This window comes from Mytilus galloprovincialis, chromosome 12 (genome assembly GCF_965363235.1).
Source record: "Mytilus galloprovincialis chromosome 12, xbMytGall1.hap1.1, whole genome shotgun sequence".
NCBI classification, from domain to species: Eukaryota; Metazoa; Mollusca; class Bivalvia; order Mytilida; family Mytilidae; genus Mytilus; species Mytilus galloprovincialis.
The window spans coordinates 54,297,035-54,322,514 of record NC_134849.1 but is presented as its reverse complement, the minus strand read 5'-3'; the positions used below and the strand labels follow the sequence as shown (position 1 = coordinate 54,322,514).

General features: G+C 32.4%; 1 protein-coding gene across 1 annotated transcript; it reads right to left on the bottom strand.

Moving 5' to 3' along the window:
• Positions 1-1,653: 1,653 nt before the first annotated feature.
• On the bottom strand, positions 1,654-19,427 carry LOC143054246 (beta-1,3-glucan-binding protein-like). Its single transcript, XM_076227175.1, has 12 exons — positions 19,249-19,427; positions 16,314-16,394; positions 13,976-14,092; positions 13,336-13,454; positions 9,950-10,024; positions 9,132-9,198; positions 8,017-8,187; positions 7,187-7,264; positions 6,850-6,964; positions 6,252-6,323; positions 2,852-2,978; positions 1,654-1,902 (listed from the first exon to the last, which is right to left on the bottom strand). Exons 1-12 carry the CDS (start codon positions 19,352-19,354, stop codon positions 1,705-1,707), a joined length of 1,326 nt encoding a protein of 441 aa, XP_076083290.1. The 5' UTR covers positions 19,355-19,427; the 3' UTR covers positions 1,654-1,704.
• Between the last annotated feature and the right edge of the window lie 6,053 nt (positions 19,428-25,480).

Below are 25,480 nucleotides of genomic sequence, written 5' to 3'. Positions count from 1 at the left end.
GATCAACTGAATTGATGTTCCTTTTTTTCGACAACCTGTACCACGTCGTAATGACAAAAGTCAAAAAAAAAAAAAATCAGCATTGCAAAATGTATAGGTTCGTGTATCAAAGGTAAAAATAAAACCAAAAGAAACCAAACACATTATGTTGAATTCTTTAGATAAAAATTATAAAAGAACCGAACTTCACAACAACCCATTACTACACCAGTGTCACTGTTCAAGTTGCTATTCAGGGCATGCTCCACATTTTAAGTCACACGGTTTCTGTTTTTATCAAAGATTGAATACTATTTTTCAAATAGTTAATTCAGATATTGAATAAAAATATACTTGCGTGTGCTTATTCCAGAGATAATTAGATCTTATTTTTCAAATTTTACTCTTTATTTTTTTTAAAGATAAACACGAAGCAACGAATAATGTAAAATCGATGCAAATACCTCGTTACAACCAGTTTGTTCAAAATTTTAATGGAAAACGAGAACATAATAAGTCATATGATTTCATATATACATGTATATATAAACCATTCTGTCATTGAACCGACACGAATGAGCTTTACATTTTTCACATGCCAGGTCGCAGGACAACACTCTACAGGAAGGTATTTCACTCATACATGTGCACCCAGACTCTGAGCCAACCACCATATTACCTATTGTTCATATAGTAACTTCTTGGCTTTTGTTGTTTAAGTTTAAAAAATTTGAGCGTTTCTGGTGAAGATAAATAAAGAAATGCGTCTCCGACCTTTTACATAATTAAGAACAACATTAACAAATTGATGCATGTACATGTATTTTTATTTGTTTATGAAGAGAACTATTTTCGGCTGATAAAGACGATTCTACTGTCCGTTGAAATTCATGGCATCTTTCAAATGATAACGTAGACATTGGAAGATGTTGTATGAGTGACAATGAGACAAGTTGACAACTCTCCATCCAAGTAACAATTTATAAAAGTAAACCATTTTAGGTCAAGGTACGGCCTTCAACACGGAGCTTTGGCTCACACCGAACAGCAAGTTTTAAAGGGTCATAAACATCACTTGTGTAAAACCATTTAAACAGGAAAAACCAACGGTATAAATATAAAAACGAGAAACGAGAAACACTTATGAACCACATAAACAGACGACAACCACTAAACATTAGATTCCTGACTAAGGAAAGGTGCAAACAATTGCAGCTGAATTAAAAGTATTAATGGTACCAAACCTTCTCCCTTTTTTGAAACAGTAGTATAAATGTCTTCTAATGCCACCAAGAGTGCAAAGTAGCAAACCTCGTGCAATTTGAAACATAACAAAACCATGATAAAATAGTGCCTGTATGACATCATTAACCAGTTAGAGGGGCCGGCCTGTATTCCTACACCATTAAAGTGTCTTCATGGTAGTCATTATCATGCTTGATAACCTAGAAATAATGTTTGTTCCGTATGTACTTCCTAATGGCAGCAATGCTGATTTTCAATTATAAGAATTAAAATATACCATCCTATTTTTTCAACCGCTCACTTAACATAGGAAGAAATTGACAATGCCCCAAATCGCATGAATGATGTTCACTAAAACAAAACAAAAAGAGCATTTAACGAAAAAACAAAAACTTAAGCGAACTCTGCTTTAATGAATGGGAAGAAAAGTAGCAACGCATTTTAATTTATTATATACTTGTAAATACACATAAATCTTGATTAAGCCTGAACCATTTCGATGTAGTCGATTTGCATGGCAGAGTTATCCCCATGCCAGGTTGACAACCAGTCTCCACGATGATCCCAAAATTCTCTTTCCTTCCTTGGAGACGAGTTGCTCCATGGTCTCGTGTGATCATACTGACAGCCAGAAGAGAAAAATCCCCCACCGACAGCAACATTCAATATCAAGTGGAACTGAAATTGAATGAGATTCAAAAATAAATGTAAAGCAACTCTTATAATATCCAATGATAGATTGTATGTTGATTACCAAAGGACCCGTGCAAAATACTTCATGCATATTCATAGTAGGTGCTTTGGGAGGAACAATAGTTTCTTTGAGTGTAAGTTATCCAGTTATCATAATAAAGAAAAAAAATATTTCAATTCTTTTAAGAAAAAAATCACATTATATTCTAATGAGATTACCAAAGTCTAAGACAATCAAAACCTAGTCAAATAACAGTTTTATAAATCACTTAAGGATGTACTTAGGTGAGGTTAGGTGAAAATTAATAAATCAAGAATTTAAAATTGATACTTTAAGCTGGTAGAGCATTCTTTAATAATAAAAATAAGCTAAAAATATTGATAGGTCTTGGGCCTCCTTTTCGAGATATTTCAGATTTAAAATATGGCGGGGAAAGGCTGACTCGGACTTTTATCTTATGTTTGCATTGGTATTATTTGGATCCCAAAACAAAAGTAAGAAAATTAAGAATCTTCTAAAATTTTGGTAAATGACCTTTCATGAGCTATTTAGTCTAATATGAAAAAATAAATGGGTGTTATGGGGCAAAATATTTTACCTTGTTTTGTATGGAAAAACACCAAGGAGTTCGAAAATTTGACACGAATTTCAAAATCTCACCTAAGTACATTCTTTAGATCCTAGCATGATGACCCATTTATAGATGTGTTCGTAGTTGTTATTGTTAGGTTATTTTAATTTATAGCAACTTCAACCAAGTCTTCATTCGAACTTATATCTTAATATATAATTATGTACACAATCGCTTTTTGTTCGCCTACAAAATTTACGAAATAAAGTAAATGTAAACATCATTTAGATAATGATTTTGAAACGCACCATACCAGCAGAGTAAAATTGCAGAATAACATGCGTATATAATTATATACTTACCGGTTGATCAAAAGGTGCATTTCTGCCTCCGCTCGCCCAGATGTTTGAACCATGAAATCCTCCCCAGTTCCAGAATCCACCAGATGGCGTATTTACTTTCAATACTTCGTGGCCATCAACAGTTGTTCTGATAGAAAAAAGCATTGTCTTTGTGAAAGAGAGGATAACACCCATTAGTTATTTACATGCAATTGATTTATCATTCAGTATTATTTATGCAAGTACAAAAAGTCATGTATATATACTAAGAGATCCTAATTTTTCATTTATCAACTTGATCGAACTTCCAAAAGAGTGTTTTAAAATTCATATCATTATCTGAAAGTCTTGGCTCTTACAAAACATACGAATTAAGTTGTTCAGGTATTTCCTATGTTTGACCAAGGACGATTTACGATATTTTAACGAGATACCGCGACACACGAATCTTTGTCAGTTAGACGTCCTTGGTTTTACCAATAATTCAAAGCCTAAAAATATTAAAAAAAAATTAGTAGGCCGTTTAACATAATGTTGATTTTAATTGATTAATTTATATACCAAATTAGTCTAAACAATCTAGTGTAGAAATGTTACGTTTGATGTCACTGTGGTGTTACAAATGTATTAACTGGTATACATGTGAACTTGACATACATGTAATTGATCCAAATGTGCATTTTACACATTTTTGTACAAATCAGATACATGAATAGGCAGGCGCGTAGCTCCCTATACGCCAACACGCAGTTGCGTGCACATCAATTCGAAATGCAAAAAAAAAAAATAATAGCAAAATAAAAATTTATAAATTAAATGTTTAAAGGAAACACATATATTTAATCGCTTTCTTAAATGATGGAATGTCATTAAGTAGCGGCATTTGGTTTCAAAATTAAAGTTTTATTGGAGATGAAAAGATTAACAGTAACTTGCATCTTCTATTGCAGGATTTGAATTTGTTATACTCTAGAAGTTTCGGCGCACATTGTACAGAGTACGTACGGTTTAACTGTTTGGAATGCGATGTACCAATTGACATTAGAATTATCAGTACCCTTCGATATCGTTGAAAATATGCCGAGGCGATGTGCTCGACAGACTACCAGAGCCAATCCCCCCAGCAAACACGTCAAAACAGTATTGGAAAGTCTCATTATATTTTGCGTAGACCACATGATAATGGAACTAGAGTCGCGTCTGATATCATCAGACAATCGCTTCTTTGCGCATTATCTGCTTCCTTGTGTTGTCGGTAATACAACAAACGAACAAATTGCTGCATTGTTTGAGACATACGAAACTGGCCTGGCATATAATTTGTCAAATTCAATCGGGAGGTCGCTCGATGGCGAACACGAGTGCTACCGCGGAGAGATCGTTCAGTGTACTACATCTGTTGAAAACATATGTATGATTAACCATGAACAACTACAGCTGGGTTATCATCGCTAGCATTACTGCATTATATTCATCGGGATTTCAGTGTGAATATTGACAAAGTAAAAGAGACGTTCATTTCTGCTAAGACCCGAAGAGCGGATTATGGACAATTTTAAGTAAATTCTGTATCACAAAAATGTGTTGCTTGCATATTCAATTAACCATGCTTCACTATATTCAGAAGTCAAGATTTCTAAATAGTTTTGCATTCATGAATTGTTTATAAGTCCTATTTACATCACTACATGTAGCTCCTCTTTTAACCGTCCTATGACCGAAAACTGCAAAAAAAAGGGTCCCAAAAATTTTTCGTCTCGCTTCGATCGGCGGTAGTTGCTTGCAGATCGTTTCTTTCTAGCTACGCCCCTGATAGGCCGAGGGTTTGCCCAAAGAACAGTTCAACATAAATATCTTTAAAAAAGACAATGTCTAGTGCTGCATGAGTCATTCATGCTGTCCATGTCTTGGCTGGTATATTGATCAGGAGATTTCAAGCTGATCTATTATGGGATTTTGTTTTGGCTCAAGAGTTACCTTTCATATCTTTGCAAAAGGTTTTGAGATGTGCCATAAGCTAGATGTTTTGATGAATGACGTCAATAATTCTTATATTATTATTCTTGAATGTTATATGTCTACTGCTTATGGCCTTGCTCGTCCTGAACATACATGAAATGATTGCTACTGAACGTAAAGAAAACACAAATCAGTCATGCAGTTATTGTCATAACTCATATCGGGTTTGTTCAAAAAATGTATTGATCGAATGTGAAAAGCTGATGTTAATTAGTGCCTAGTACAATGTAAAATCATAATAATATTTTGCACTAAAATGTCTAGATTATATTGGACTAATCATTTTACAAACGTTTCCTTATCTCGAATGACCTAAAATCTGGGTCATCAATCAAGCACTGGTTAAATGACCTTATACTTCCATCCATTACACATAATCAACCTTTTAAAATATTGCGCAATATAGAAATAAGAAGATATCGGACTATTTTCTAAAGGATTGACTATATGTAATGGATACAAATATACATGTAAGGTCAAAGAGATAATATCTCATCAAGAAACCAAAATGACACAGAAATAACGACTATAGGTCCCAGTAGAACCTGAAACAATGAGTAAAACCTATGCCGTACATTCAGTTATAAAAAGGTCCCGAAATGACAAAATTAATGTAAAAAATGTCAGCGAGCAAAGTAACATTTCGTTTTATGACAACAGATATGACATACAATATTTGATGCTAATAATATTGACTCGTCTTTACAACAGTTTGTTTACAAAATAGTCAGATTTGAATTCAATACGTTGGACTATGAAATACAATGCACATAAAATGATAGTCATGTTTTACAGCACCCTTAAATTTAAATAAAACATGCGTAAATGGCTGACCCGTTTTAAGAAAGAGTCACATTTCTTGCACGTTAAATACACCCTTGTAGATTTCGAAAAAAAGAGCATGCTAATGCCGCTTCAAGGCAGCACTCGCATCCGCAAAGTGAAAAGGGATTCACATAAGTTGCAAAACTTGTCTCCAAATCCACTATAAATAAATATGTTTAACCTAAACTAAACTAATAAATCTAATAGACGTAATAAACTGTTCACGGTGGAAACTTTTACTAAAATGTTTGGTTTGCGGCAGTTACACAGGCACCCAATATCAAATTGAGAAATCTAAAAATCGCAGTGCAATCCCTATTTTAACTTAGATTAGGGGAATTGTCCTTATTTCTTTTTTTTTTCTTGTCAAGGTTTCGACTTACGAGTTTAAATATAACATTTGTAATTGTCGTTTTCTGTTGCATTAAATTAATTGCCATTTAACATTGATAAAAATTTCAAATCTTATTTTTACTATCATCAAATTTTCAAAATTTGTTATATACTTAAAATGTACTATCAAACTAAGGAAGACTAGCAAATCAACTATACATGTATAATAGGTACTTTTAGTTACCTTATATGGTTTGCATCCCATTCCAACTTGTATGTGTGCCACCCATGCCAATCTCCACCATCATGCTTGTCCCTGTCGAAAAAAATAAAATTGAGATTTGAAATTGGGAATATGTCAAAGATACAGGAACCCAAACAAAGAGAAGAAAACAGTCCAATGCTACTAATTGGTCTTCAACAAAGATGGGCATCTAAACAAAACCTACACTAGTTCATAGAAAATAAACGCCACACTAAACACCGAAACATATTAATGAACTAATTTAAAAAAAAAAAAAAAAAACATACATGACTTAAAAAGACCAGAGGCTTCCGATGAATACAGTGTATGTATATCCAACACACAAAACGTCAATAAATGCAGATACTTGTAAGTATTGGCTTACTTGTTGATTAGAAAAAAAATAAACATGTTAGTAAAATATAATATACATGTACGTGATATACTAAAATAGAAAGAGAAAAATATAACAGTCATTTCTTATAATTTAATTCTATTTCATTTAAATCATTAAAAAACGTTGTTGACGTCATTGCCACATGACAAAATTATGTCTATGTGCTGATAGACAAAATAAGATTAAAATAATGTTACCAACCGTTCTCCGTGCGTTTTCCCGTAAGCATTGTGGTTCGATGAAGGTCCCCAGTGAAGGGTGGATGATACCTCTCCAACACCGTGATCATTACCGCCACACACAGCCTTCTGGTTTCCTGCAAGTATACATCATTTGAATTAATCAGTTTGATTTTATTTTTTAAAACTTTTCAAATAAAAGTAGTCCTAGCTATAGTAATTAATCTTTAAAAATAGACTATTTTTAATTACTACGTCTTCAACAAATAACGTTGGTGTATCATTACATTGAATTTCACATCGTATTCTATTCATAAAGACGCGCGTATTCCTTAAGTATTAACATAAAGAAAACTTACCACGCGATTCCATGATATCAATTTCCCCAGAACGAGGCCAGCCACCATAATGCCAATCACGTGGCAACATCCATATTGCTTTAAAAGGAAAAACATCTTTTAATGACACACACTTTTGTTTAATAAAATTTAGTAATTGGCTTGCCAAATATTCAATATGCCAATACGTAATGGAAAAAATGGAATGGATAAGGGTTAAATTTAATTGTTCATATGTATATATGTTTAATGTTACATACTAAAGCGAAAGTATGTGATGTTTCATTTCTGCAAGAACGTATATCAAAATTAAAATTTAAGTTAATATTGTCTACATTGAATCATATACATGTAGAACTCTAAAAATGTAATGTCACTAGTTAAAAAGCTAGCATAAAAAGACTTACAAGACACGAGCATCAAATACACTTGTGTTTGTTGTTTGTAGCTGTATATATTACTTGTTTTTTTTTCATAAATCTGACTGATATTTTTCTCGATTGTATTTGTCTTAAATTTGTTTTTTTTTTTTTAGTCTTTTCTAATTTGCTCACTGTTGAAATCCGTAATGTAACCAATATTTGCTAACTTCTATGCCATTTTATGACTAGGGATGTCTCATTGGCAATCATACCATATGTTCTTATATATTCAAGCCATAGAACTCTACACTGATATAAGTCGGTCACACACCATGCTTTAAATAGTTTAGAATTACAACTTAATACAATCCAATTATCAACCCGAGGTTCTAACATATACATAATATAAATGGTTTGCTTGTCACCAGAATTCACTAAATATGTTTAAATCAAATAGAAACAACTACATGTACATGTATATCCAAATACCTGGCCACAACCAGTCTCCTTTCGGGATGATAGCTCTAACCGTTACAGTTCCGTATGTTATAACTGCATTTGTTGTAACTTTTCCTGACATGATTGGATTCAGTACATTACCATTCACTGCAGATCTGTCACATCCCCAGTTATCAGCCATCGTACAATAACCGTACATTTCTGTTAATTAGAAAATGGAAGACATTACATACGTTTGGTTTGTAACACCCATGGTTATAAAGTCCTCGCACTGCCGGCCCTTCCTTGCGCCTTTCTGGGCATTTTGATCATTTATGTTTTACGGAAGATATTGAAAAATATCATGGATGATAAATTATCAGTGATTGAGAATATTTGATTTTGGATGCCACACGCCTTCTGATTGGCTGAATTTTTTGTCTACCAGCTCATATACATAATTTCATTATGTGACCGTGACGTCATCATCACTGTTTTGTAATGAGTTACTCCTTGATAAATGAATTTAGAATAAAAATATATAAAAAGTTGTGCGCACTTTTAAATAACCCTTGATACATTTTTGAGGTTATTTCTTAAGGGACAAATGTTGACTTGGATGGAGAGTTGTTTCACTATCACTCATCCCACATCTTCTTACATCTATTAGAAAACTGAGATGCATCTGTTGTTTCCGCGGCTAGATAACAGTTTACCAATTTACACCATAGTATGTCATCTAAAATTTTTATATCTATAATGCCTTGAGGGAGAATTCTAGATGACAACACTGGCACCACAGGTATTTAATACATAACTGCATTCATTACTCTGTTTTCCTCTTAGATAAAACACTTGTCATTTTTGGGTTTCCTTTAAAGCTTGATAGTCGGTGTGAGCTAAGGCTCAGTGTTAAAGACCGTACCTTGACCTATAATGGTTTACTTTTACAAATTGTGACTTGGATGGAAAGTTGTCTCCTAAAATTATTTGCACGTCTTCTTATATCTTTTAGAAAAATACACACATTATAAGATAAGTGTTTGCTATTTGGCTTGTAAGCTTGCAAACTTCGAAGCAGTGGTGAGGTCGACCTTGCTACTTTACGCTAATGTTATAGATTTAAAACGTTATTTACGTTTGTCTGATACGTAAATTCGCCTTACCTTTAAGGTTCATTCGTCCATGGAATAACCTGTTGGTGTCAAAATCTTTGTGGTCAACTGTAAGTGTCTGAAATAAGCATCAATTATACTTATTATGCAGTAGTGGAAACCAAACTTTAATGTTATAATGTTATCAATGGCAAAATATGTTTTCAACATGAATATTGGTGAATGTTAGGCCTCGTATAATATAAAAAAAGAAGATGTGGTATGATTGCCAATGAGACAACTATCCAAAATATAAGTTTGCATTGCTCTCGTACTCTCGTGTATTATAAAAATAATTATTGCTATAGCCAAATATTAGTTAAGCAGTTGTTTCTTTTATTAAAGAGTCATTAGAACTGAGGAAAGGAGACCAATAACAGTTGTTATCATATCTATTATAATTTTGTCGAGTTTTCATAATGTTTGTTTTGTCTATGTATATACCATAACCAAAATTGGTTTGTGTTTGTTTTGCAAATAAAGAATTATAATTATTAAATTACATTTGTCACATTGATATTTTTATACGATAATTGTAATTGTCTTCTGATGTAAAATTCTAAGATGATTGATATTTACAAAATAAAACTGTTTTCAACGTTTTAAAAGCTAACAGAACAGAAAATAATGTCTCTTTGTCGTACCTTGTTGTTCAAGAGAGAATGTTTGTGCTGACAACAAGCTGTTGGACAATTTGCTGTTTCGGGTTGTTTTGTTTTTGTTGTTGTTTTTTTTTGGGGGGGGTGGAAGGGTTGTCGTTTTATTTAAATCCACCTGTGTTCAATGTTAAAAGATCATTCAGTGTCGAATAAATCTCAAAACTAACTCACTGGCTTCAAGAAAAAACTCCCATCTCTGGTAAACAAATTGGCATCTTCAGGTACGTAGACTTGGAATTCTCCGTTCTGCAACAAAAGTAGTACATTGCTATTGGGAAAACAAAAATTAAATGTTTTATATCTGAACGCTGGTTTTTATGTTAAGATTGTTGTTGATTAAAATCTGATTTCAACCTAAGTTTATAAAATAAATGCAAATTATAACAAACAAGTGCTGTGCTCGCGAAAACTATTATAATGAATACGCCTCTTAAAACACAGACACTATAACTGTAATTACTACAGAATAGGATTGAGAAGACAAAATCTAGTTCTGTAGATATATCACACATTATTTCAAAGAGAGATGTACCTCTTAATCAGCATGTACACTTGCGATGAAGAACAGCAATAAAAGCGAGGTTCCTTTCAATGTTTACATGTGCGCGTAGTAATTTGTTTTTAATGAATTACTCAATAACTAATCACATTCTTAATTTTTTTTTAACTACTGTTTTACCCCGAGTGACGTTAGAAGTTGAACGAGAAAAGTAGAGGGACTCATTGTTGAGAATATAAATGTATGAAAAACTATAAAATGGCAAAACACTATTTTGAAAGATTTTGCATTCAAAATCATCACTTTTGGTTTTATTTAAATATGCAACCGTATATTCCATATACGATCATCCTTATACATTATATTCTGTTTTATACTGCACTCGTACTATTTGAACAGTCAAAATGCGTTGACCATACATTTCTTTGTCATATACGGTCACTGGCCTCATAGCACTTTTCCTCATGAATATTTAATTAGAAATTACCGAAATCATAATTAATTATTCATACGACCTAGTCAACCTGTTCTTGTTTCCAATGCATGCAACAACTCAAACTTATTTCTTTTGCAATTTTTAGAGAAAAATAAAACATATTTCACTTGTTAATATTTTTGGTTTGCAAACTACATGACATTGTATAAGTATTAGATAAAATACAAAGGTAACAAAGAAACAGGCCGGTAATAACCGTTGCCGGATAGTTTTTCTGCACGAGTAGTCAGGTCAAGGTCCGAGGCGATAGCCGAGGACCTTGACCTGACTACAAGTGCAGAAAAACTATTCGGCTGGTTGTTACCGGCCTGTTTCTTTTGTTACTTTTGTTTTTTATCTGACTTGTACGACGTTTCAAGTAATAATACGTTAAGCAAGACTAAACATTTGAGAATCTTTGATAGCCATAAAGCAGTAAATGTAAGTTATAGTATAAACACATTTTTTTTATCATTTCCCTTCAACCGAGATTTTTTTTTCAAGGGGGGGGGGGCTATGGTTTTTTTTGGAAAAAAAAGTTTGTTTCCAGTTTTTGGAGAAAAAAATAATTTGTTTTTGATTCTGAGAAAAAAAAATTGTTTGTTTCACCCCTCAGCTGCCACTATATGTAATGCTAAAATTGAAAGAAAAAAATTGTTTTCGACTTGTCGCGAAAAAAATAGATTGTTTTTCGCCGCAAAAAAAAAGTTTGTACAGAAAAAAAAACATAGCCCCCCCCCCCCCCGAAAATCAAATGGTTGCTGCCTAAGTAAGATAATGTTTGATTTTTATGAATAAAACGGAAAGCGGGGAGGGGGAGGAGGCTAATTCATTTTAAAATACACAGGCTGTGATCTTTATATTTGATGAAAAAATGCAGGATGAGCCATTAAATCCCGCCATTCCCCCTTAAAAAAAATCGTAAAAATCGCGCGTTTGTTGCCAAATACATGAATTTAATATGCAGTGGTGGGGGTCCCGCGGGTTGGAACAACCCTTTTTTTGAAGATCAATGCATTTAAATGGGGACATAAAGTTGGACCTCCCCCCCCCCCTGTTTTGTTCTGGATTTAGACATGGATCCGCCACTGATATAAATTCGATAACAATATAAAGGTATCAAAAGAATGAATTTCCTACTTCATCAGTGAATGAAATATTTATGAAAAAAATGGATTTTGTCTTAATATTATATATATATATTCAGGAATATACTTTGAATTTTTTTTTAAATTCATGCTCGTTTCTAGATCTGCAAGTGTTGATCGGGATTAAACACGTTACCATATGATCCAATCGCAGCTTACCGCCCAAAATTGATGACAAGTTGAATGATTTTCTTCTAGATTTGCTGCTTATTTGGACGTGTATTACATGAACACTTTTTGTTTATAGGATCAATCGTGCATTGGTGAGTTGATAGGTATTTTATCTTTTGATATTAGATTTGATTTTTATTTACTTATTTCCTGTCTTATTTTTTATTGAAATGTGCACGTCAGGATCATCCTTTCTTTACTTTCAGCATTGTCCAAAATACTATTCATATCCATATATTTAAGAAAACATTTATTGACCGAATATTTTGCTTCATAAAGGGGGCGGTATGTTCTTTTTTGAGTATATTAACTATTTACTTTTCAACGCCATCACCCAAATGTTTTTGTTTAAATTAGCACCAGGGGTGGATCCAGTCATTTTAAAAAGGGGGGTTCCAACTATATGTCCCCATTCAAATGCATTGTTCGGCCAACAAAAAAGGGGATTCCAACCCCCGGACACCCCCACCCCCTGGATCCGCCAATGAGCACTATTAACGGTATTTGGAAAATCAGGAATCATTCAAAACATTAATTTGTCATCTGCTTGACCAAAAAATTTTTTTCTCATATAATTTGGGACCAAAATATCTATTTTAGGAGAAAATACCCCCCACTATTGAAGTTAAATGTCTAATCCCTTAGTGTACTGATGTGAATAGTAATTAACTGGAAATGTTTGGAAAAAAAAAAGATATTGATGTTGTTCAATAAAAAGACGGGAAATAAGTCGGTGAACCAAAAAGTTCAAATCTAATTGAAAGATAAAGTGCCCATGAACTCACTGATCATGCACGAGTGATTCTATTCATAAAAAGTGTCCGTGTAACAACTAAAAAGAGTCCGTGTATCGTCTAAAAAGAGTCCGTGTAACACCCGTTAAAGTACTGTTTTTCTATAGCTCTGCGGGGGGCAAAGTCGTACAAATCATTATGTTTTATGCTTATTTTTGATATTTAGTTCATTCTCAAACAAATTCGTTCACATCGATTGCGGGTTTCAACAGGTAATGTACATTTCATTGTGTTGTATATTTCTCCGCCTGCATGATATGAGGCCTTTTTGTAAAAGGTGGAAGTTTCCCAATATTTAAATCAAATAATAACATTAAAACATTAAACAACGATTAAAAATTTTGTGTGTTTTTTTTAGATTGCATTTCCCCGTTTCTAAGCCTTATCCTTATATCGTTGATATGTCAAGTCAATGCACTACTATTGTCTATATATTTTTGGACTCCAATGCATATGGTATGTTTACTTACTCCGCCGCCCCATGCGGTACAGTCTATCTTATAATCATTTTTGTTAAATGAGTTAAAATCATCCCTAAACACAACAGCTCTCTTCATACTTCTAACAGGTCGTAATGCTTCTAAACTGTCTGAAAATTTCAATACAGTAATATTAATTCATTCACTACTGGTCTTAACTAATACCACAAAAGGTGTATGTTAAATGAACAGTTACCCAACAAAACAAATTGAAGGAAACACATACAGTATTCATTAACCATCTTCGCTAGCCAAGGGTTACGATCCCCTTTATCCAGTTGGCTAGCAAAAATGTCATTAAAAAACAATTTAGGAATCGATGCAGTTATATTTCAGGATTAGGAATATTTGTAAAATGTTTGCTATCTTACGAAACAGAGTAAAACAATTTGCCCGATAATCAACCTTTTTCTTTTGATATGAGATTTCTATAGCTTTTATAAAGAAAACATCTAAGTCAGACTTTTCCCGCCATTTCTTTGTAAATCGAATTTCTCATAACTGAATTCCATAACCATATCTTTTAGATTATTTTATTCTGATTTATAGTATCATTTTTATGATTGTTTGTTTCTTTCTCTCTTCGATTTACTCTAGGCTTTTTTTTTTTTTTTTTTTTGCTTGAACTTACGGGTCTTCCATTCTGTGACTTGTATATCGTCTTTATAATAAGCCGTTATTCTGTATCGCAAATCCTCGCCAGAGTTTACATTCAGCTCTGTGAATGAAAGTTCCCATACTCCATCATCTGAAAAGTTTATAATTAAATGTGGACAAATTGTGAATGCTATATTTTTTACAGGAAAATGCATGACATGTCATTTTTAACAGTGTAAAGTCATATCCGTACTTTCTATTTCAGACATAATACAAGAAAAAAATGGGAATGTGGCGCATAATATTGCAAAATTATATCCAGTCCACACTTTATTTAAAAGCAAAGGACGATAATGTGTTATCGATCCCCAAGTACACCTACATTTCTTGTATATATGAGCCATCAGCATACCAGATATTTTTATCACATCTCATTCTTGAAAATGGACATGTAAAACACATATCTTTTCGCAATATTAAAACAAACACTCAACAATGACGAAAAAAAAAATCCTATGCTACACACATTTAACAAACATATGCGTATATTTGTCTATGCAATAAAACAATGTGTTTACTATTTCTGTTAAAAAGAATTTACGTACAGTGGAGATCACTTCTAACCTCTCATTAGAACTGTCAGAATATCTGTCATAGAACTGTTCTAACCTGTCCTTGAACAGCTCTACCTAGAACAGTTCTACCCTAGAACTGTTCTAAGTAGAACTGTCAGAATTAGTTCTAGGTAGAACTGTCAGGATCAGTTCTAGGGTAGAACTGTCTAAGTCAGTTCTAGGTAGAACCACTAGGGATTAACTTCGATATTTTTTTGGTAGGGGTTGTGCCATTTTTGCCACAAAAAAAACGTACCCATTTTAATATAATATTCACTGAAATTCAGTACCTATAGTTATATAGATATTTAAGAAAGAATGACCTATACTTATATACAATATTTAAAATATGACCTCAAAACGTTATTGAAGATCAAATCAGGAGACAAACTTCCGGGGTTCATTTGGGAACTTATTTGAAAGGTGAACTTTCAAATGAACTGATTTAATTTAATATAATAATTGACCATTAATAATGTAAGATTCTCAATAGCATATTTATATATGATATGTAGATCCAGGAACATATATGTTAGATATACTGTTCCAGAGGCGGATTTAGGGGGGGGCAGGGGGGCCCGCCCCCCCCCTTTTTTGGGAAAAAATTTGGTTGCTTATATGGGGAATCATTGAAGCGTGACTGGAGCGGGCCCCCACTTATGAAAATTTTCTGGATCCGCCACTGTGTTCCCAGGTAGATCATACCCCAAATCAATATACAGTTATCAAAGTTAACGTAAATGCATTTTAATATAGGATGTCATTAAAAATGAGGGTCATTCTTATATAAAATGTCGCAAAATTATGACCCATATTTTTGGCACATCCCCGTATACCCAATAAGAGGAAGTTACCGCCCTCCCCTCCCCCCACCCCCTGTGGATAGAACTGTCCAAATCAGTTCTAACCGTAGAACTGTCAGCAGAACTGACTAAATCAGTCAGGACTGTAGAACAGTTCTAAATGACGTCACTGCAGTAAGGGCACTTTGGAATTTAGAAGAAATAAATCACTTCCAATTACTTTGCTAAAGCAGATTTTCTATATTTTTTACTGATCAAACGTTATATGTACAAATATCGAAGTGAATAGAAGGTTATCCAACTCATCGGAGAAATATTTTTATAAGATTGCATACGGAAACATCATTATTTATATTTCTTCGTTCCCCGTTTTTAACAGTCTCTTCCTAAATATAACCCTGCATTAAATTCAGGGAATTTTAATCGTAATTTACCTTGTTTGCCTTGGATTTGCATTCATTTAAGATTCTGTTTTGACAAATGTTCAACAGGTACATCTTTCCACGTTATTGAATAATAAGATATAGGAATAGTGATCAAAGGTACCAGGATTATAGTTTAGTACGCCAGATGTAGTACGAGTGCCAATGAGACAAAAAAAAACCTCCATCCAAGTCACAATTTATAAAAGTAAGCTATTATTGGTCAAGGTACGGTCTTCAACACGGAGCCTAGGCTCACACCAAACAGCAAGCTATGAAGGTCCCCAAAAATTACTAAACTAATTGTAAAACACTTCAAACGGAAAAACCAACGGTCTTATCTATATGAAAAATAAGAAACGAGAAACACATATGAACCATATAAACAGACGTCAATCACTGACCATCAGATTCCAAAACCGCATGTACATCGTTCCATTTTATTTAAGTATCTGAAGTATCTGTCATCTTAGTAATACGCTATATGTATTTTACTATCAATGGCACATATCGTACCGTTATATTTAACTCACCTATGCGCTGTGCAAATTTTTCGTAAAATTGTTGTCCTTCTGTTTGAACTTCAATCTTTACATTGGACAACAAAGGCTCATCTACAAAAATATCAATTTGATTTATTTTAACTTAGTTTCTATGAGATTGCATTTATAATTATTGCATGAATTCATCAACCTGTACTATCAGATTATAACATGGCATTTTTCATATCGCATGTATTATCAGCCCAAGGTTCAATATCAGCCCAAGAGCCGCATGGCTCGAGGGTTGATAATACATGAGATATGAAAAATGACATGTTATGATCTTTTTATCATAAATTATATGCTTCAACAATGGAGAAATATGAATAATTCAACAGTATACGTAATGAAAACTGTTTGGAAAAGTGAACTTTTTTAAAGTAACTTTCTAAATTATGTTTGAAACTCTTAAAAATTAATTAAATAAACATTTTTTTTTTTTATTTTATTATGTTACACAATATACTTTCCAGTATCCAAATACTTGTTTTGTATACAACTTTGTAATGTTTTTCACTGAAAACGTAGGATTGAGGTGTATTTTCCGGAATTTGCCGAGTATCACCGGAATGCCATGCGATAACGTTACGGAAAGGCATGTGATAACAATTATCATGATTATTGTCTAAGTATATGGTAAATGTATTTACATAAATTTGTAAACCTGTCCCCACATATTATATATCTGTCTTTAAGTATCAGACAATGTTGACCTTAGACTTCATGTAGGAAGAACTTTAAAGATAAGGCTGACTATATAGTGTGGATTCAATTTGGCCACTGAACTGTTGAATGTCGTATGGTGACCTGTACTTGTTCACATTCGTCTTTACAGATTGCTGTCTCATTGGCCATCATGCCACCAAAATGTTTACCGACGTGAAAATGTAAAATGAAAAATTACTTGGTATTGGCACGACTGATGCCGAAAGAAACAACACACATGTTGGTACACATTGTTATACAAATTAACGGTACATAAACAACACAAACCCCTTTAAGAAATCGAAGAGGGGGAATTGGTGCTCCGGAAGGGCTAGCAGAACATTATTAAAACACAGTATTTGTCGAAATTTAGCTTAGATGTGTATAAAAACGGGGGTTATCTAATGAAAGCGGTATGATCAAAATTTTCGATGTATTAAATTATTCAAAATCTTTTGTTTATGCATTTTCGATTTCATTTTCATTGGATCAAAGCATAAAGTACGGAAGCGTATTAGGGACATAGAAAAAATAAAATTAGCAGTGAACTTTTTTTTTTCAAGTCGAAATTTGACATTTCAAATCTTAAAATTTCGACTTTAACTCGAAATTTTTACTTTTCTTATCTTGAAATTTTGACTTTCTAAAATCTTGAAATTTCGACTTTTCAAAAAGTCGAAATTTTGACTTTTTTAGAATTCGAAATTTTGCCTTTATAAAAAGTCGAAATTTCGACTTTAAACTCAAAATTTCGACTTTTTTAAAACTCGAAATTCGCCTTTTTCTAAACTCGAAATTTCGACTTCTTTTAAACTCAAAATTTCGACTTTTTTTAAACTCAAAATTTCGACTTGTTTTAAACTCAAAATTTCGACTTTTCCTAAGTATTTATACGTTTGCGATTACCACATTCACAGTCATTATATCAGCAAGCGGAGAGCCATATACATCATAAACTTACTAAGCATATTTAAATAAACTAAACCATTTTAAAGAGGTTATTTTAGATAGAAAATCTTGTTTTTGCCGAAGAATAAATAAAATATGTTTCACGTTCAAATACATATTTCAAGTCTGGACTTCAGATATGTGTATCAAGACAACCCCGTTATTCCGACACACCTATATTACGACATACTTTTATTCAACAGTCTTATATATAAAGACAAGGGTTGAAAGTTATGTTATAAGAATGTCAACTTGTAGAGTTTAATCAATGTTCCAGAAAAAAGAACCATTATTTCAAAATTCCAAAACTAGAAAACCGAGCAGCTAGTTTGTCGTCCTGAATATGCATGGTATTTTTGGCTACTTGATTTACCATTGTTTAAACAAGGCAAAGTCAGTGAACCGAACAGACCTTTGAAACTGCGATGCTAAATGTTCTAAGATCTGACAATTCTATGACAGTGTCGTGGGAACTAAAACATGGAATATGGGAAATCATTTTTTTTTCTGTCAACATGCATGTTCTTTCCGAATTTAATATTAAATGCTAATCCATATCTTAATTTAAGAACAAAACCAATTTCAAAATATAAACTGCCAAAATGTGTGGATGATGCTTTGATAATTTGCGTCCATGTCTACTCCTTCTAAAATTGTAATAACTGTGTTTGAATACTAACATCAAAGTTTTAAAAGTAGTTAGAAAAAGTCAAATTAAAATTTCGAGATTTCAATAGTCAAAATTTCAACTTTAAAATAAAAATTTCGAGATTTTTAAAGATGAAATTTTGAGTTCAAAGTCGAAATATCGAGTTTAAAAAAGTCGAAATTTTGAGTTTAAAAAAAGTAGAAATTTTGAGTTTAAAATAAGTCAAAATTTCAAGTTTTAAAGAAGTCGAAATTTGAGTTTTAAAAAAGTCGACTTTTTGAATTAAAAATGAGTAGAAATTTCGAGTATAAAAAAAGTCGAAATTTCAAGATTTTTGAAAGTCAAAATTTTAAGTTTAAATCAAAATTTCGAGATTTGAAAAGTCAAAATTTCAAGTTATAGTCAAAATTTCGAGATTTGAAATGTCAAAATATCGTCTTTGAAAAAAAAGTTCAATGCCAATTTTATTTTTACTATGTCCCTAATACGCTTCCGCAATAAAGTGACTTAGAGAATACACGCAATTTCAATTAATATAAAAATAAGAAAATGTGGTATGTTTGTCGAAGAGACAACTATCCAATTTGGTTTTACTAGAAAATGTACGAATAAAAATTGACTTGCCTTTTAGTATAAAGCTGACGCCATCTGACGTCAAAAATCTAACCTCAGGTTCGAAGGCATACGCTAGATTAACAGCTAGTAACACATTCAGCGCTGATAACCTCATGACTATTCGTAAAAACCGTAGTGCAGCGACCACTGTTTATATCTACGGATCTCTAGTTTGATGCCTTAGATAAGAAAATGTGAAATATGACAATCAGACTGATAGATCACTAAGACATCATTTCAGACCACAACATATCTCCGGTTGAACTGTGTCATAAATCCTTCCACGAGGTTGATGATTTGATCGCGGTCAGTTCAAAACAAAAAGAAGAAAGCTACTTCTTGTTACCAACGTTCAAATGCTGTTCGGTGGGAACCAAGGCTCCGTGTTGAAGACCGTACGTTGACCTATAATGGATTTTCTTTTACAAATTGTGACTTGGATGGAGAATTGTCTTATTGACCCTCATACCACATCTTCTTATATCTAATTAATAATTTTATGGTTAAAGGCGTGTCGATTCGTTGTCAGAATTATGACCAAATAGGGTTTTCCACACGAATCAAACTTTCAGTTTGTTTTCACAATTTATCAGAATTTTGATTTATTATTAAAAAAGAACTACAAGTGTACACCTGTATGTACAATGTATAAAAAAAATTATGTTACGCACACGTAAATAGATGGCATTACTCTGAATAAATGTCAGTGCAACATTTTTTGTACTTTATACGGGATCCGGGTCATGCTATTTATATATTCTATTTTATGTCAATATAGTTGTATTTAGATTTTAGAGGTCTTTAGTAGGGGTTTACATTCCCAAACTGACAGACAATCAGTCGTCGTTTATTAATCCGATTTCAAATGCCTCTCAGGCCGAAACAGCTTTTTCAGATTTGATTTGTTAACAAGGTTTAAAATAATTCAATACATGGAAAACATATCTCGCTGTGATTTCAACGATTTAAAATTGAGTTATCCTTCTTCTTTCGCTTTTTGTCCTAACAATAATCTGCGGAATTGTTCTCGCAAAAAAAAAAAAAAAAAAAAAAAAAAAAAACGTTTGTACATGTAAGATAGCCTTAACTAAATAAAACAAAACAGGGAATGGGACACAGGAAATATGTATTGCTGTTCTTCGTCTTAACTCGTTTTTGAGCTAGCGATGGTATTACTTTTTTTATTTAAAGAGTACGTCGTTGAGGTATATTGATAAAACATTTACAAGGTTATTATAGTAGACCTATTTCGTCCTCGCCTGATAGAGAAACCGAAAATTGGTATCCAACGAATATTAATATTATTTTCTTATTCGAAATTTTTCTAAGAAAGTCAATCATTTGACTGAACACGTGAATCAATACGTCAAGATCATTTAGGTATCTTGGCTACGATAGAGTACACTTTATCTATATTTAAAAAGTTAATGACTTGTTATTTTTGTTCAACATATTGTTAACTAGCAATTATTCTACAGAGAAAAATGTCAACAATATCCAATATCCAATTAATATCAATTATATGGCAAAGGACTATTTATGGAACCCATAATGCACTTGTTTATGTTTTTACAGCATTTCTGAAAACTCGTCTACTGGTTGATTATTTCGTTAAAGCAATATCTTTTAGCCTACAGGAAGCTAAATATATACTTAATTAATAGATATTTCAGTTGCTAACTAAAGTAATGTGCTGTTCTTTTATAAAATGGCAGACTAACCATCGTTAAAGTTAGATGAGACGCAAAGAGCATAGCACTAAGCCCTGAGGTGAAATGTTCTAATGAGATTTTAATTTCAGTTGTTTTTGTGGTTTTTGGACATTTATTGGTCTGAACATGGAAGTATTATATTGTCAATATAGTTCCACGGTCTGAAGAAGTATATTCATTATAGATTGAATAATAGATATACTTTTTTGTTCATAAGAACATTAAGAATGCCATCTGCTAACACTTAATTTTTGATATTTAGAAAAGTGCTAATTAGAATGAATTATGAATAAAAGGACACAGAGAAGAAAAAGGCATGTGGTACATCTATATGTCAATGCTACATTATCAACAATATGACAATAATATAAAACTCGCAAAAACGTCTACATGCCGCATTCGTAAACTTCTTAAAAATGCCTTCTTGAATTTCAATGATACTAATAGTATTGGAGATAAATAAAACTCATTCTTTAATTATTATTTTTGAAACTTGCAGGACATTTCTCTTTGTTTCCCATTACATATGTTTTCTAAAAATTAAAATGTAGTACATACATGTAATATAATGCGTGCTCATTTTGGTAAAACAGGGACTGTTATTCCTTCCACAGAACCCGATATCCCCACATTTTTAATTGTTAAATGGTAATGCATGCACTTTTATAACAAATATTGTTAAGTGTTTCTTGGACAGTTATTTGACGTCTTTTTGTTGTTTTGCTTTAGTCGTGTTGGTGTTGGTTCAACTTTTTTCACGGATTACGTGCAATTTACCGAATAAAACAAAAAAACAAAAAAATAATCAATTTATTCATAAATAATATTTACTTGTTTATCTATTGTGAACCACTGTTATAAAGTCATGGCTAATGATGTTTATGATGTCTTGAAACCATAGTAATCAAATTATAAGACAAAACTCACAATCAAATGTAGGAGCAGAAAACAATAATGACGAGAATCTTATAACGGAGTCATACCAAAATGATACATATATATTAAATAATAAAAGAAAAAGGAATAATAAAATTAACTTGGATATAAAAACCTCGTTTACTCAGATAACAATCAAAGTATTAAGTTACGAACCGGTGTGTTACGATCGCCAGCTGGGATTGCCCTGAGCGAAATATATTTTATTCACCAATCTAACATTGATAGGGTAAATTAAAGACGAAGTTTATTAAAAACGTACAGATAAAGTTCATTTGTAAATCATGTAAATCTGTATTTGTCAGCGACAGTAGTGAGTATATTTATAAGTCTTAAATGTCTACAAATCACGAAGCTTATCGACGGTGGATCATATAAAGTGATCTCTATCTCTCTCTTTCTCTTCAAAGACTGTGCAACTCGCCCCTTCCCCCCCCCCCCCCCCCCCCCAAAAAAAAAAAACAAAAAAAAAAACAAAAAAAAAACAACAACAACAACAACAACAACATTAGAAAAAGAAAGAGAAAAAACAACAACAACAACAACATTAGAAAAAGAAAGAGAAAAATGACGTACGACTTAACTAGTATGATTGTCATAGATTCACACACGAGGGTGTTAGAGCGTATCGATATATTACGGGTATAGCAAAAGGATAGATTTAGCAATTTGATCTTAAATAATGTATGCTTAACAAATACAAATCGAGATATTCTATTACATTTAATGACAGCATAGTATGAATAGAGATACAGTACTTAGTATTCATTTACACCTTGAACCGTAATTAATACTTACTATCGTTTTATTATTAATTTATTCATATTTACAAAAATGTAACATCTTTCTATATTTCTTTTTATCATAGTTAGAATTATCGGTATTAGTAATGTAGAGGACAAAACGAAGTTTAAATAAGAACGATTATCGGGAAATTCAATGAGACTTTAAAATTTTTATGTGGTTTGAATTATGTGTTAAATACCTATATTTTCCGGCAAAACATTGTCAACAGTGAGATGTTTAGTACTATACAGAAAATGAACAACAATTGGAAAACAAGGGTAATACCCGGGCATTTTTCATTCACATTAAAACAAATAAATATGTGAATCATATAGTAGTTTGTGATAAGATTGTCGAAAATATGTTTACAAGTACATTTTAGATAGTTGAATAACCTATATCAAGGATATTTAAAATTATTAGTATTGTCGGAGTACGCTTATACTAGTGAAGTCTACATTAAAAACAATTGACAGCTAAGCAGTTTTCTGCGTTGTCGATATCTTCAATAGTAGATGAACTTAGATAATGCCACTGATTAATTGCAGATAATAATATGACTTCGATCTTTTAGTTTGTGTGATACATTTGTAGGACTTGAATCGGGAGCCTAATTGTTATTCAGTTATAATTGTCGTCGGCTGCTCTCTGTCATATTCGTTTTGAGTGCACTGTTTTGTTATTAATTTTGTTATCATAGTGTGATATCAGATGTGTAATAATTTACCAATCTGAACACAAGTTGTCAATAAACTCATAAGGACCTTATAGAGAGACGAAAGATACCGAAGTTACATTCAAACTAGCAAGTCGAAAATAAACTGACAACGCCATGGCTAAAAAAGAAAACGACCAACAGAAAAACAATAGAGCACAAAACTCAACATAGAATAGTAAAGAATGAACAACACGAACCTCACCAAAAACTGGGAATGATCTCAGGTGCTCCGGAAGGGTAAACAGATCCTGCTCCGAATGTGGCACCCATCGTGTTGCTCATATTAGTACAAACCCGGTAATAACAACGGCTTCGCAACTAGCGGCTTACACGATGAAGGTCATTGTATTAGAACATGTCGTTCGTAAGGCCCTATTAACGTTTTAACTTATAACCCTGGTCCGACATCGGTAATCATGCATCTCTTCATGTTATCTAACATCGTGATCTTTATCTATAATCCATCTTGAAGGTGCATTGTAAATACAGAAAAGCACTTAAGATGCATATATAATTTGTAAAGTTTAAATTTATTTTTAATCTAAAATTCACGCTACATTTATGTAATTCGTGTATAAAGAAGAAGATATGATATTTGACTATTATGACAGTCGTAATTTGGTCCTTGTAACGCCCAAGTATTGTTTCAAAACATGGTTGTTGTTTTCTATTCAAGATTTACATTTATTGCAATTTGTTTAAAATCTCTTTAAGAACTTTAGTTCATAATAAGGGTTAACACTTAGACCGTATGATTTAAATTAGTTTAATCTAATTGACCTTGCTATGACGATAGTTTGATGTTTTGTTAACATTATGATTTAAAAATTAATCTATGGATTGATCTTTGGCCTATACTACTATTTGTACGGCAGTTCTGGTTATCCAGCGTGGTTCAAGACAAACATAGAATGCGGAATATATTGTGTTGTTCTTCTCAAAGTTATATTTAGGTTTTAAAAACAAATATGTTTTTTTTTTTCTTTTCGTTTGTAAAATTTGTGAACGATAAATTTATGGCTGGAAAAGAGTTTTAAAATTCACAAATATTAGTTACAATAGGTTACAGTGCTTTTACATATCGATTCGAAAAAAGTTTTGTCTTTATGATAACTATGATTGTATAAAATCTTCAAATTTTTGATAACAGATTCTACATATCGTCTTCATGTGTTGAATTATATAATATGTTACCTTCAAGATTTGAAGTTGGCATACTTTAAGTTATTAACATCAAATGAAAAGTGTTGTTAAGTCGGCGCTCAGACATACATACAGTTAACTTCCAAGCAATTTCCTTTTTATTTCGTCCTACGGAAACTCCATCTGAAAAAATTGCACACCATAATTTCCGGTATTGAAAATAAGTCTTGTATCTAGGAAAATGTGATATTGTCCTATATACAAGACTTATTTTCAATGTCGGAGATGGTGGTGTGCATTTTTTTTTTCATATCGAGTTAATGTTTTAGAGAGTTAGATATGAAGAGCATAGATATAGTTTGTAAAACAGGTCAAAACGTGAAGGTGAACTTGGCTTTGAGAGCAACCAAAAAGCAACCACAAATTTAACTACAGTTGCATCCATTCATGAAATCAAAATTTCAAATGTTTAACAATGTATCATTTGACGATCAATCCGTGCTTGATTGTACATATATCAACTTGCTCGTGTGTAAGAAATGTTCTGTTTGTTCTATATACATGTGGCTAGGTATAATTCCTTTGCTTCAAATGTTACATGCTTCGAAATGAGCATGAAGACTTGCATAACCCTTTGGATGAAAGTATTACTTGAGCTCCAGGCTTCCCTATACATTTCGGTCGCACTTTGTGAGAATGTGTCCATGATCGTTTGTCAATGAATGAAAGCATGTCTGTGAAAATTATTCGCAAGACAATCACTCTGGGACTTTTTACATTTAATCTGACCATGGTTGACGCTACGAACATCTGCTTGTAATTAACAAAAATGCACAAATTAATGTTTATGTGACAATACATATATTTTGCAGCTGCTAGTAAATAACATCTTAATTGATACTTTATTGAAAACAATGTCATTGATACCATTCTAAGAAATAACATC